This window comes from Taudactylus pleione, unplaced genomic scaffold, assembly GCF_031769625.1.
Source record: "Taudactylus pleione unplaced genomic scaffold, aTauple2 ptg000030l, whole genome shotgun sequence".
Lineage (NCBI taxonomy): Eukaryota > Metazoa > Chordata > Amphibia > Anura > Myobatrachidae > Taudactylus > Taudactylus pleione.
This window is the reverse complement of record NW_028284432.1, coordinates 2,284,523-2,297,474: the sequence shown is the minus strand read 5'-3', so window position 1 is coordinate 2,297,474 and position 12,952 is coordinate 2,284,523. Positions and strand designations below refer to the sequence as shown.

At 45.2% G+C, this 12,952-nt stretch overlaps 1 protein-coding gene across 4 annotated transcripts in view; it reads left to right on the top strand.

Annotated features, from left to right (window-relative positions):
- Positions 1-12,952, top strand: part of NBAS (NBAS subunit of NRZ tethering complex) — an 890,452-nt gene that overhangs the window by 152,568 nt on the left and 724,932 nt on the right. For all 4 annotated transcript variants that reach the window (XM_088451840.1, XM_088451839.1, XM_088451841.1 and 1 more), the window contains exons 17-21: positions 1,259-1,410; positions 3,185-3,322; positions 5,488-5,566; positions 7,671-7,775; positions 9,951-10,087. In XM_088451840.1, coding sequence (XP_088307966.1) covers positions 1,259-1,410; positions 3,185-3,322; positions 5,488-5,566; positions 7,671-7,775; positions 9,951-10,087 — 611 coding nt within the window. The remainder of the gene's footprint in view (positions 1-1,258; positions 1,411-3,184; positions 3,323-5,487; positions 5,567-7,670; positions 7,776-9,950; positions 10,088-12,952) is intronic.

The following is a 12,952-nucleotide window of genomic DNA, read 5'->3' as shown; positions in this document are numbered from 1 at the left end:
TTTTCTTTGATGAATCCCCTTTCAGATTGTTTGGGGCATCTGGAAAAACGCTTGTCCGGAGAAAAAAAGGTGAGCGCTATCATTAGTACTGTGTCATTCCAACAGTAAAGCATCCTGAGACCATTCATGTGTGGTGTTCTTTTCAGCCAAGGGAGTGGGCTCACTCACAATTTTGCCTAAGAACACAGCCATGAATAAAGAATGGTACCAAAACATCCTCCAAGAGCAACTTCTCCCAACCATCCAAGAACAGTTTGATGATGAACAATGCCTTTTCCAGCATGATGGAGCACCTTGCCATAAGGCAAAAGTGATAACTAAGTGGCTAGGGGAACAAAACATCGAAACTTTGAGTCCATAACCAGGAAACTCCCCAGACCCTAATCCCATTGGGAACTTGTGGTCAATCCTCAAGAGGCAGGTGGACAAACAAAGCCCCACAAATTCTGACAAACTCCAAGCATTGATTAGGCAAGAATGGGCGGCCATCAGTCAGTATGTGGCCCAGAAGGTGAGTGACAGCATGCCAGGGCGAATTGCAGAGGTCTTGAAAAAGAAGGGGCAACACTGCAATTATTGACTATCTGCATAAACTTAATGTAATTGTCCATAAAAGCCTTTGACACTTATGAAATGCTTGTAATGTTACTTCAGTATACCATAGTAACATCTGACAAATAGGCCTAAACACATTGAAGCCGCAATCTCTGTGAAAACCAATACTTGTGTCATTCTCAAAACTTTTGGCCATGGCTGTAGATCTGTGTGCACCTGAGTCTGTATATGAACCACAACGGAACTTGGAACTAAAAAAGCTGCGGCCGCTACATTGCAGCACTTCCTATACAGATTCAGGGACTCAGTCGCACCCAAATATGCAGGTGTTGGCAGAAGCCTAGTCGAGGCTGTGTGTATGAGGACACATTTGTAGTACCACTTTTAACTATGAAGTTTGTATGCTTGCTTTAGCTTTGCAATCGCAAGGGGTCAATTCGATTAAGGGTGGATTGTGGGCAGTGCCTCTGATGTGTCGCTGCGACGGCACTAGAACACTGATTTAGCGGCTGCCGTAAGTTTGGCTGATGTGTGCCCTGCCTTGCGGGCGTCGCTTTTTTAACCAGCTCCTAAATATATTAATGAGCACTGTACATCCTCCAGCTCCTTCTGTATACAGTTGCCGATGATGAAGATCATGATGATGATGATGCAGAGGTACATGATTGTAAGCACATCTGTGGCGTTTTCTTTTTATTTGCAGAGCAAAATTAGGAAGCGGTCCTGGGTTCTACATGAATGCCTAGAGAGAGTTCCTGAGAATGTGGATGCGGCCAAGGAATTGCTCATGTTTGGCCTAAAGGGAACCGACCTGGAGGCCCTTCTCGCCATAGGGAAAGGGGAAGATGGCGGACGGTAAGTCAGGGGGGGGGGTTTCAGTGTGTTTTTCCCATACCACAATCGGTGTGCGGCACAGATGATAATTGGATAAACCAGAGAGACGAATCTCCGGAGAGCGCTGCGGTATTGGGGAAGACGGCGTCTCTTTCACATTTACATATAGTTACAGAAATGGCGAGCGTGAATCATATCGTTTGATTAATGATTTCCTGCCCAAGACAGCGCCATGAAGTGCTTCACTCCTTAACATGTTAATGCATGCGTAAATTCATTTACCAATCTTCAGTCTCGCTCCCGTTCTAATTATCCTTTTCCTATCTGACGATTATGGTAATTAGCACACTTCACTAGAATGTTGTGTAATAATTTACAGTCTCTTGAGCTCTTTGATCCGGAGCAATGTATTATCATTATAGTGGGCACTTTCCCAATATCATCTGAACAGCCTCGCGGCTCCCCTGTTGCTTTTTGATAGCCAACTTAAAGTGCGGGTTTTAGTGCATAATATATACAGTTGCTCTTTAGTGGAAATAACCTGTGTCTAAGTGGAGGAGCCACCTGCTATTTCTTCGTGACACTTCCAGCTCCATGGAGCAGACTTTCTGTTATAGTTCTATAAAATATAAGGGAATTTGTCACACAGTTTTAATACTTTATTACATTTTGCAAGATCAAGGACTCTAAGCCGCGATCGCTCGCTATGGGCGATTGTAGCCCGTCTGCGCATGCATCGCAGTGTACGTGTGCGAGCCAGTCACTGCGATCGGGAATCGTGCGCTCGTAGCACAAAGACTGAGCGCTACCTTGAGTGACAGACAGTGCTGTTTGTGGGTGGTAACAGGGGAAGGTGCTTGTGAACGGGGGAGTGGTGGTGCGAACGCGGGCGTGTCTGGGCGTCAAAACGGCGTTTAAAGGGTGTGCATAATTAGCATGGAGGCGTCATTGTACACGTCACCTGGTTGTATTTCAGTCAGCAGTGCTTGCGGCGGGGTAGGGTCTACCTCAAGCGCTGCGTGCAACTCTGATGGCTCTCGATGGTACCGATTAATCATACACTTCCTGGAGATGACGGGTGGTAAGAAAGGAAAGTGGGCGCCTTTATACACCATCGTTCGCTCATTGCCGTCGCTCTCTAAGACATAGAGGGCGTCCTTACGCCACACAGTGCGATTGCGGAATTTGCATACTGGCCCCTTTTGGCAGCGAGCGATCGCTGCTTAGCGTCCGGGTCTGAATCAGGCCCTCTGTTCCAGTAAATAGTTTCCTTTCCTGCTCATTCTTTTTTTGTCTGTACACCTTCTGTAGATTTCAGTTAAATGGACCCGGTATGTTTGTACTGGCAAAGCTCAATTTCATTCACATTGTGGATTCAGCATAGTGCGGGGATCACCATTCCCTATGTTCATAAAAAGAGTTTGGATATGATGTTACACTGGTAAATAATAGTATATGCAGCCCCCCATGCTCTGTCGCGATCCCCCATTGTGTAGTCAGGTTCCCGGCGGTCACCAGAATACCAGCTCCCGCCGGGATCCTGTCCCCAACCCGTCTTCTATATGGTTTGTGGGCACAGCCGCTCTCTGTTCATTATCTATTGTGCCAATATGAAGCTCTGTCTGTGCCACACAAGGTGGACGGAATAGATCTTGGATGCAGTGAATACTCCCCGTGTTGTACATCTATTAGGCTGGTGTTATGTGCTTCATTGGGCCACTCTGTAATGCTGACTAAAGCTACATTATCAGTTAATTTGCTGCACATTACTTACATCATCCCCTGTGTATGGCAGGTTCATTTTACCTGGGGATGTAGATATAGAAGATATCCCGTATGAAGAGATCTTGTCTCCAGCAGAAGAAGCAGAAAGCAGGAAAGAAAGGGAGAACCAGAAGCGTAAAGAACTCTTCCAGCGGGTGGATTTTGAGAAGTGAGTGAACATTGGTTATTGTATCGTGTTCAGGGCCGGTTCTAGACTTTGGAGCTCAGAACCCAAATTCCCTTTGGCCCGAAACACCCCCCAAAAAAAAAAAAAACAAAGGCAGAAATCAAATGGGATTTTTATTCTTGTGTGCGCGCTCCCGATAAGGGGATGTGGCTTCGTGACACGCCCCCTGTTCATCAGTGTAGGGGGCATGCTCAATGCTCAGCAGAAAGTGGATGCACTGCTGCCATGTGCTGCTGCCCCATTGTCTCCCACGGCTGCTCCCAAAATTCCATCTGCGACGACGCCATGCCCCACCACCACCGGCATTCTAGAAGACTGGGAGGGATTGGGAACAGCAGCACAGTCCATTCACATTATGCCATACAGTAGTACTCCTTATACAAATTATGCCACACTGTAGTAGTGCCCTTTATAACATGCCACGCAGTAATGCCCCTTACACATTATGCCATTCAATAATGCCCCTTACACATTATGCAACGCACAGTAATGCCCATTACACATTAATATGCCACACTCAGTAATGCCCTTTACACAATAATATGCCACACTCAGTAATGCCCTTTACACATTAATATACCACACTCAGTAATGCCCATTACACATTAATATGCCACACTCAGTGATGCCCATTACACATTAATATGCCACACTCAGTGATGTCCATTACACATTAATATGTCACACTCAGTAATGCCGATTACACATTAATATGTCACACTCAGTAATGCCCATTACACATTAATATGCCACACTCAGTAATGCCCTTTACACATTAATATGCCACACTCAGTAATGCCCTTTACACATTAATATGCCACACTCAGTAATGTCCATTACACATTAATATGCCACACTCAGTGATGCCCATTACACATTAATATGCCACACTCAGTGATGTCCATTACACATTAATATGTCACACTCAGTAATGCCCTTTACACATTAATATGCCACACTCAGTAATGTCCATTACACATTAATATGCCACACTCAGTAATGTCCATTACACATTAATATGCCACACTCAGTAATGTCCATTACACATTAATATGCCACACTCAGTGATGCCCATTACACATTAATATGCCACACTCAGTGATGTCCATTACACATTAATATGCCACACTCAGTAATGTCCATTACACATTAATATGTCACACTCAGTAATGCCCTTTACACATTAATATGCCACACTCAGTAATGTCCATTACACATTAATATGCCACACTCAGTGATGTCCATTACACATTAATATGCCACACTCAGTGATGCCCTTTACACATTAATATGCCACACTCAGTAATGTCCATTACACATTAATATGCCACACTCAGTAATGCCCTTTACACATTAATATGCCACACTCAGTAATGACCCTTTAGTAGTATCTGCTGCAGTTGTTATTGAGTTTTCAATTTTGTTGTTGTTGTAAATATTTTAATCCTCTTATTGTCTACTAGTTGGTCTAATCCTATGTTTGCACTAATGGTCTGATTGGCTACATGTTCTATCCCTTTCCATACATTCTGTGCATACACTAATGCCCTGATTGGCTATAGATAGGTCTTGCCCTCTCCATACACTAATGCTTTGATTGGCTACAAGTTGGTCTAGCCTTGTGTTTATTTTAATGCTCTGATTGGCTACAGCATGGTCTAACCCTCTCCATACACTAATGCTCTGATTTTTTATAAGTTGGTCTTGTTCGCCATACACTAATGCTCTGTACAGGTTACTCTAGCTCTATAAACTAATGCTCTGATTGGCTATCTTGCCCTCTTCATACACTAATGTACTCATGGGCTACAGGTTGGTCTAGTTCTGTGCATGCTATAATGATCTGATTGGCAACAGGTTGTGTACAGTCCACTAATGCTCTGATATGATGACATCCTATTGCTGACATTGGTACAGGTTGGTCTTGTCCTTTGCTTGTTCTAATGTGCTTATTTTCTATAAAAGGTTTCTGGCCCTAACTACTTCTGATTATTACAGACAGAAATTGCTAATAATAAACCCAAATGCTTCCAAACACCAGTGAAAAGCCCCTAAGTAACGCTGCGCTGTATGTACAGTAAGAGCATTTACTGTGTTTACTCCTCTTCTGTCAGTGAATTAACTCATTTGAAATATTTATCTCACAGCCTAACACTTGAGCAGAAAGAGATATGCCGCTGTAGGCTGAAGTTGTTAACATACCTAGATCGTCTGTCAACCTACGAGGTAAGGACTAAGGAAATGCTGCCCTTGTGATTGTGCTCTCATGTTATGTCTTGTAGGTGCTGTAGAAAATTATTATTAAATTACATTTTCTTCGCACCGTCTTCTGGCAGCACAGCTAAGTAGTAGCTGCGCACACCTACTGTAAGCAGAATAAATGTCTTCTCAATTTTAAAAGGAAGGTACCACCTAAATCAGCCTTTATATTTCTTTCTATTACATGCTAGTTAGTTTACAATGTGTATAATAGCAAATTCACTGACCTCACCCTGACCACGATCGCTCCTGTTACCGGTGGTGGTACGGGTGGTGTGTGTGGTGGTGGTTGTTTTGGTGGTGGTGGAGGTGATGGTACGGTGGTGTGTAGTGGTAGCTTTGTTGGTGGTGTGTACAGTGGTGGTGGTGTGTAGTGGTTGCGGTGGTACAGTTGGTACAGTGGTGGTGTGTGGTGCTGGTGTTGGTAAGTGGGATACCTGGTCTCCATCCCAGACACTACACATACTGGTTTTCTTGGCCAGTGGGTAATAGTTGTCAAGGGTACATACACTACCTGCCTAGAACGCAAAAGTTCAGCAGATACAGGACTTGCTGTAGTGATGGCTTAGACTAGGGTTGGGCAGTAAGCGGCTCCCCAGATGTTGTTGTAAAACTACACATCCCAGAATGCCCTGCCACAGTTTTGCTGTTTGGCCATGCTGAAATCATTGCAATGCATTCTGGGGTTTGTAGCTCAACAACAGCTGGAGGGCCGCTAATTGCCCACCCCTGGCTTAGACACAAGAAACCCATGGACCATCTTTTGTGCATTCCCTGGAGTGCCCAATTTACTAAGGAACATACAGCTGTGTCCTTGGTCATCTAGCCTCAATACGCCATGCAGCGCGATATGACTGGCGTGAGTGAGCCGTCAGGTCCCATTTAGCTCTGCTAGCTCCGGGGCGTCTTTGTGCCGAAAATGCATCTAAGTCACGATGCAACTAGGACGCACCAGGAGACTGTGCCGATTAACTTGATATGTGACACTTGTATATCTGTGTGCTCATTGTGGGATTTAACTAGCTCAGGGACCTTTGGTATATATTTACTAAAGTGCGGGTTTATAGAAGTGGAGGTGTTGCCCATAGCAACCAATCAGATTCTAGCTTTTATATTCTAGTAGGTACTAGATAAATGATAAGTAGAATCTAATTGGTTGCTATGGAAATGTCAGCTTCTGATTTAAGTGCATATAAAAAAAAACTTTCATTACACACACTGGGACTGGCTCATCATACTGCAGTAGTGGCTGAGATCACAGGAGTCCTCCATTTATTAATTAGAGAACCTGAAATGTAGGGCCAGAGCCCTAACTAGACTTTTTGGTGCCCTGTGCCAGAAAGAGCATTGGTGCCCCCCTCATTTTTCAAAGGGACACATGGCTTCATGGGGAAGGGCCAGGGAAGAGATAAGGAAGGCCAGGAGATGCTGGGGATGAAATAAGAGGAAGCTACAAGCAAGAATGATAATAAACAGAAATTTGACAGGCCCAAACAGCGCCCCCTGACCTGCAGTGCCCTGTGCGATGGCACCGGCCGCACTACCCTAGCTACGGCCCTTTGTAGGGCCAATGGTACTGCTCTACTGTACGGGGGACCATTCTGCTGCTTGGAGGACAGGTCTCTGGGCTTGTGTTGCAGATCTGTGTGTTCCCCAGAGATCCGTTCCCGAGCACTATTTTAACATTGCACTCTAGTGCCAGTGACCAATTAACTGTCAGGGGTTCTTTTATTTGTTCTACTGGGCCTACTGTACATACTGTTCTATATTTTGCTTGCTGTAGTGTCTGCGTTGTTTAATGGTATGGAGTTATTTTGTGTAGTATTGCATGTTTATTTTCTGTATATCTAGTAACATTGGGTAAAAAAAAAAAATTCTTGAATAATCTTGAACATCCCCCAATCCCTGGGCGCTGGTGCAGCGTGCAGTTCTTGCAGCGTGCCGTGAGCGAAGGGTTAATGCCGGAGGAGATGCAGAGATGCTGATAAATAGATGAGAATTATCCATTCATAGTCTGCTCCATTACCGTATTCTGAAGGATTTCTGAAACATCTGCTTCTTTGTCCTAAAGGAGATCCTCGGGGGGCCTCAGGCAGCGGAGAAGAGATACGATGCTGACTTCTTCAAGAAGTTTAGGAACCAGAATATTGTGCTGTCAGCGAGAACATATGCTCGGGTAATGTTACAAAGTCAGAACAATAAAGGCGGAATTGATTCCTCTTTAAGCGAGCCGCCTTTCACCTCCATTATCATTTATAATCTGATGCAGTTAGTTAACTCGGCGTCAAAGCCCAGTGTGCTTTGAACTATGCATAACGAGATAATCCTGTCAATACTAATTTACAATTAAGGAATCCTTTCTAACTAGATATGAAGTAGCGTGATGCTGGGCACGGTGACAAATGTTATTATCCATATGCCTTTGTTTTTCTTTAATATGCGTTCAATCTAAGGGCACAGGGTGCTATGGCTTTTGCTGCAATATGTTTGCAGCTTCACCCACCCTATGCCCGTACACACTGCGGTTTGGATGGGCAATTAGACTGGTTTGGATCTAATTGGCCAACAAATCGCTTCTTTTATGGGTACACAAAGACAGTAAATTGGATGCATCAGATGTCGATCAGGACAATTAGTAGGTGATCTAATCTAGTACACGCGCCTCATCTGACAGTCAGATTCCGTACGTCCGTGCTGGGCAGATTTGGCCATACACGTCAATGTACCGTTGGCCGCCTGTATTTTGACCAGTTTAAGGTCAGGAAGTAAACGCTCTAAAGTTTAACACAAACCAAAAAAATTTCAAGAATAAATTTTGCTGTGAAATTCAAGTTTTCTTGCATTTTACAACAGCCCTAATAGAAAAGCTGTTGACCGCAGACAGCCATAGTTCTATGAAAGTAGTAATGGACTTGAATCAATAAATAAACTGGCAAAATAGGTTTCACAGCAGAGCATTGCTATTGTCATAGGTTTGTTTCTGCTTTCAGCAACTCGAGCCTCAATGCTGCCCGCACCATAGCGTCTCCTTTCAGCAAAAGCTGGTATTGTATGAATAGTTGCCTGTTACACATAACTTTGAGCCTGTAGAGACGGCTCTACATAACCAAACATTGAAAGCCTGAGGAATGTACACTAAAAAGCATTGAACTTGAAAATAGCTTACTTATGCCCCTATGTTCAGGTGTACGCACTTAAGCCATTGTTCTAAACAGTTTGTTTTGTTTGTAAAATACGCATTCTCTGTTCGGCATCATTGAAACTTCATGAACTTTTATAAAAGATTTCTAAAGAACTCTCTACCTTAGTATAGGAAAATAAAGGGGGAAAAGCATTTGCTTAAACACGTGCACAAAAAAAGTATAATATACGTCCAAGCATTGGAAACGACACCTGTCAGTGATGATTGTCAAACAGCCAATCACAAGTGGTTTAGCTAGTGCTGGCGGCCATTGTTATCTGGTATTTGTTCCTGCACTTGACCATGCACAAATTATACCCATCTATCCTGGCTTCACGCACATCTGTATAGGAATATAGCCCTGTGTCCTCTTTCTGGGTTCGTACAGGGTGATTCCATGCATAATACCCTATATCAGGGACGGGGAACCTCAGGCCCGGGGGCCGTATAAGGCCCCCGGATTCATTTGGTCTGGCCCTCAGAGCTTTTTTCTGCTAGCCTCATCTGGCCTAGAATGGCACCCTGCAGCCAGAATATGCAGCAGTGCCGACTGGAGCGTCCATAGGACGCTTCAGATGGTCATACCGCTGCCCTTAAAGCTCCCTGGAGCATCCTCAAGATGCTTTGGGCATTGCTGTAATCATCGGCAATTGTGGCTCCGCCTGCGTGTGACATTACACGGAGGGGACGTGGCCTGCACCGGACCCTCAAATAATGTTATATGTATCAAAATGGCCATCGGCAGAAAGAAAGTTCCCTACCCCTGCCCTATATGCTAGCTGGCCTTCCCCTGCCTGTACAGTACATACCAAGCCATCTTCACGATGTAGGTGCAATAAAGGTGATCTTTATATGAATGTTCTCGTCTCAGTGAGTGGGCTTAGGTTTTAAGCACAATGTAATATGGAGGTGTTATTTATCTATGAGTGAGCACACTGATTAGTTATAAAGCAGTTACCACCTAGTATATAATATCTATCGCCTTTTGCTAAAGTTTCCACACTGGCATTATAATAATAGTGACGTTGCATAGACCTATAAGGCAGGCTTTAAGTTTAGAATGGAAAAGGTATTTAATGTGCTGGAGAACAGCATGCGGCATGTAATGATGAGGTATATACGTTATTACAGGCTGACGTCTAACACACCGTTATGTGTTTATGTTTGTAGGAAAGTAATGTGCAAGCGCTGGAGCTTCTGTTTACCTTCCACGGGTCAGACCTGCTCCCTCACTGCCTGGTCATTCTGTCCAACTTCCCCGAGACCACATCCCCACATGAATACACTGTGCTGCTGCCTGAGGCTCGGTAAGGTTACACCCGGCACTTGCAATCTACTTATTATAATGTTGTAATGTTGCCTGTTTCATCTTTTTTTTTTGCTTCACATCTTTCTATATTCATATCATACTTAGAGGTCTATGGGCCTGATTCAGACCCGCTCGCGAGCGCATAGCATTCGCAAGCGAGTCGATGGTGGGCCAGTGCGCGCACACGTGCGCAAGCCCCCTAGCGAGTGAGGAATCACTCGCTCTGGGGCTCGCAATAAAACGGGACAGCTGTCGTTGTTGATCGTCAGCTCGCCCCGTTTTGTTCGGCGGGGAGGGGGGGTGGCTAAACAAACGGAGGTGTTCTCGAAGGAACGCCTGCTGTTTGTGGGCGGCCCTACTGACATCACTCATGATGTCAGTAGTGGACTTCCTGCTCTATTAGAGCAGGAAGTCCACTCGGGCTTGCGAGACCTGAGACCCTACCACAGGGTCTCCTCGCAAGCCCGATAATCGCGACCATCTCCTGCCCGCCCTCACTAGCTGTGGGTGGACACCCACAGCTTTGCGAGCGGACAGGAAAAAAAAAAAAAATTCCTCCCGCCCTGATTCAGAGCATGCGCTCGCAAATAGCGAGCGCCTCTGAATCAGGCCCTATGTACTAAGCTGTGGACAGATAAAGTACCAGCCAATCAGCTCCTAATGGTCACGTTACAGGCTGTATTTGAAAAATGACAGGAGCTGATTGGTAGTTTATCTCTGTCCACTTTATCTCTCTCCCAGGCTTATGAGTTAGACCCCTTATTGTCTGTAGTTTAATGCTGTTAAGTCTCCAAACAAATGTCCACATTGCAGATCATGAGCCCTATTTAGATGGTGTTCCCGGTGGAACGAGATAAGGTTCTTGCATACAGAAGGTTAATTAAGCCACACAAACCAGTATCTTGAAAAAATATATAATTTATTACAACAGATAACAAGATATGGAAGAATAATAGTTAATTAGCTTCGGAATATAAGATGGTTACACGATCCAGGAGCCTCCTCTCAGAATAAAGCTGGAACGAACAATATCCTGGCCACCAGCTGCAGTCTCTGGTCCAGGCATAGGGCAGGCCACTGGAAGCTTCTTTGTTCTTTGTTTATATAGTATCCTACTTGCATACCCATCTAACTCTTACTAATATGGGCATAAACCTACTTCAAACTACTTTATTGGTTAACTACTGATAAGGACTTCTAAAACTTAACGCAAGCGTACATCGCAGTAGACAACGCCTAAAGGATTTATGGCCTGTCTGCTTCCACATTCCTGTACCATTTCATGCCTGATACCACTTCATGTCTGATACACACATAAGAACCATGAATAGAAATGGCTGTCAGTAGCCCTTTTGCTATCCCAATACAGTCCACCCTTGGGCTTATGGTGTGGAAGACATGTATATCATGTTCTCATAGGAATCTTTCCTCCTAATCGGCATCAATGTAGCAAAATCCAGCATGTTAAAACATTTCCCTACACAAAGAAATAATACCTTGATCCCATGATACATACATATTATAATCATGATTCCATAAATAAGCATAAGCAGTAAACCAGTGAACCAACCTCCTATTTCTGAACAGGGTTGAACCACTGTAACCAACTTTCCTCATAATACTGTTTTAAAAGCCGCACTGCTCTCTTGGTTAACAAATGATGCAGAATCTGCTTGGTATTAACTTGATTCCCATCTGTAAAGAATGTGGTAGGTATCAAACGTCCCAATGTACAATTACCAAATCCCCCATAGGGCAACCATTTGTAGGCCTTTCTTCCACAAAGGTAATACACATCATCTGGATGAATATATGGAATATTAGCCACCACAGTGTATACATTGGCCAAAAGATCTCTGCTCTTATCAGAATCAAGTGTTAATTGCATCATGTCTGGGGTATCACTACAATTATGTGTAATGTTTAACAGAGCCCACCTTCCATGGCAGTATTAACCAACTTAGCTCCTACATCCCGTATTTAAAATATCTTCCTACCCACCATGCACTCAAACTTAAACAATCCCCTTTCTACTTCAGGGTCCATAGGGGGTCCACAGGGTTGACCTTGGGGTATAGGTTGGGAACCAAATCCGGGCACCACGCAGTTAAAGCTTTTAGCTCCCAGGATGCACTTGGGTCCACTCTCCCTATAACCCCACCCCCAAGCCAGAGGCACCTCAGTTTAAGTTGGTGCCCGGCCGGAATCGGGTCACCGTTTAGTGCAGTGGGGAGCTGATTAGCAGCCCCTAAGCTTTATTTTTTCTAAAGGACAGAGTTTTTTATTTTTCCTTTGGATTCTTCAGAGCGGCAGCGTCAGACTGTCCATAGGACGTCTAAGCTGCCGCTCCGTCACCCCGCTGGCGCTGAGACGCCAGTACAGATCTGGGGATCTCAGCGGGACCCCAGAGTCTGTACTAGCCGGACTCTGCGGGCGCCCAGGACTGCTGCCGGATCCACAGGGAGCAGGTAAGGCGCGGGTCACCGCTTGCGGTGATCCGCGCATTTGAAATGCAGTCCTGTGCCTCCGGTCTCTGGGGACAGACCGGAGGCGCCGGCAGTGGCGGCGGGCCCCCCATACCCCGTGTGTCCACTAGACCACCAGGGACTTAGTGTTCGGTGCAGGGAGCCGGCGTCCCGGGGGTTAATAGCCGGCCAGGGGAGACAGCCTTCCCTGTTACAGCGGCTCCTCCGTGGGCCACGCTTCTTCTGAGGTCTCCAGCGGCCATTTTCTCTGTGGTGCAGCAGAAATCTCTGGAGATGGCAGTTGGTCCAGTCCCCCTGCGTACCTCACCATCAGGTCAGTGTACACAGCGCTGTAGCCTTCCCAGACACTGAATCTGGGTAAGTTGCATGCAGTGTAA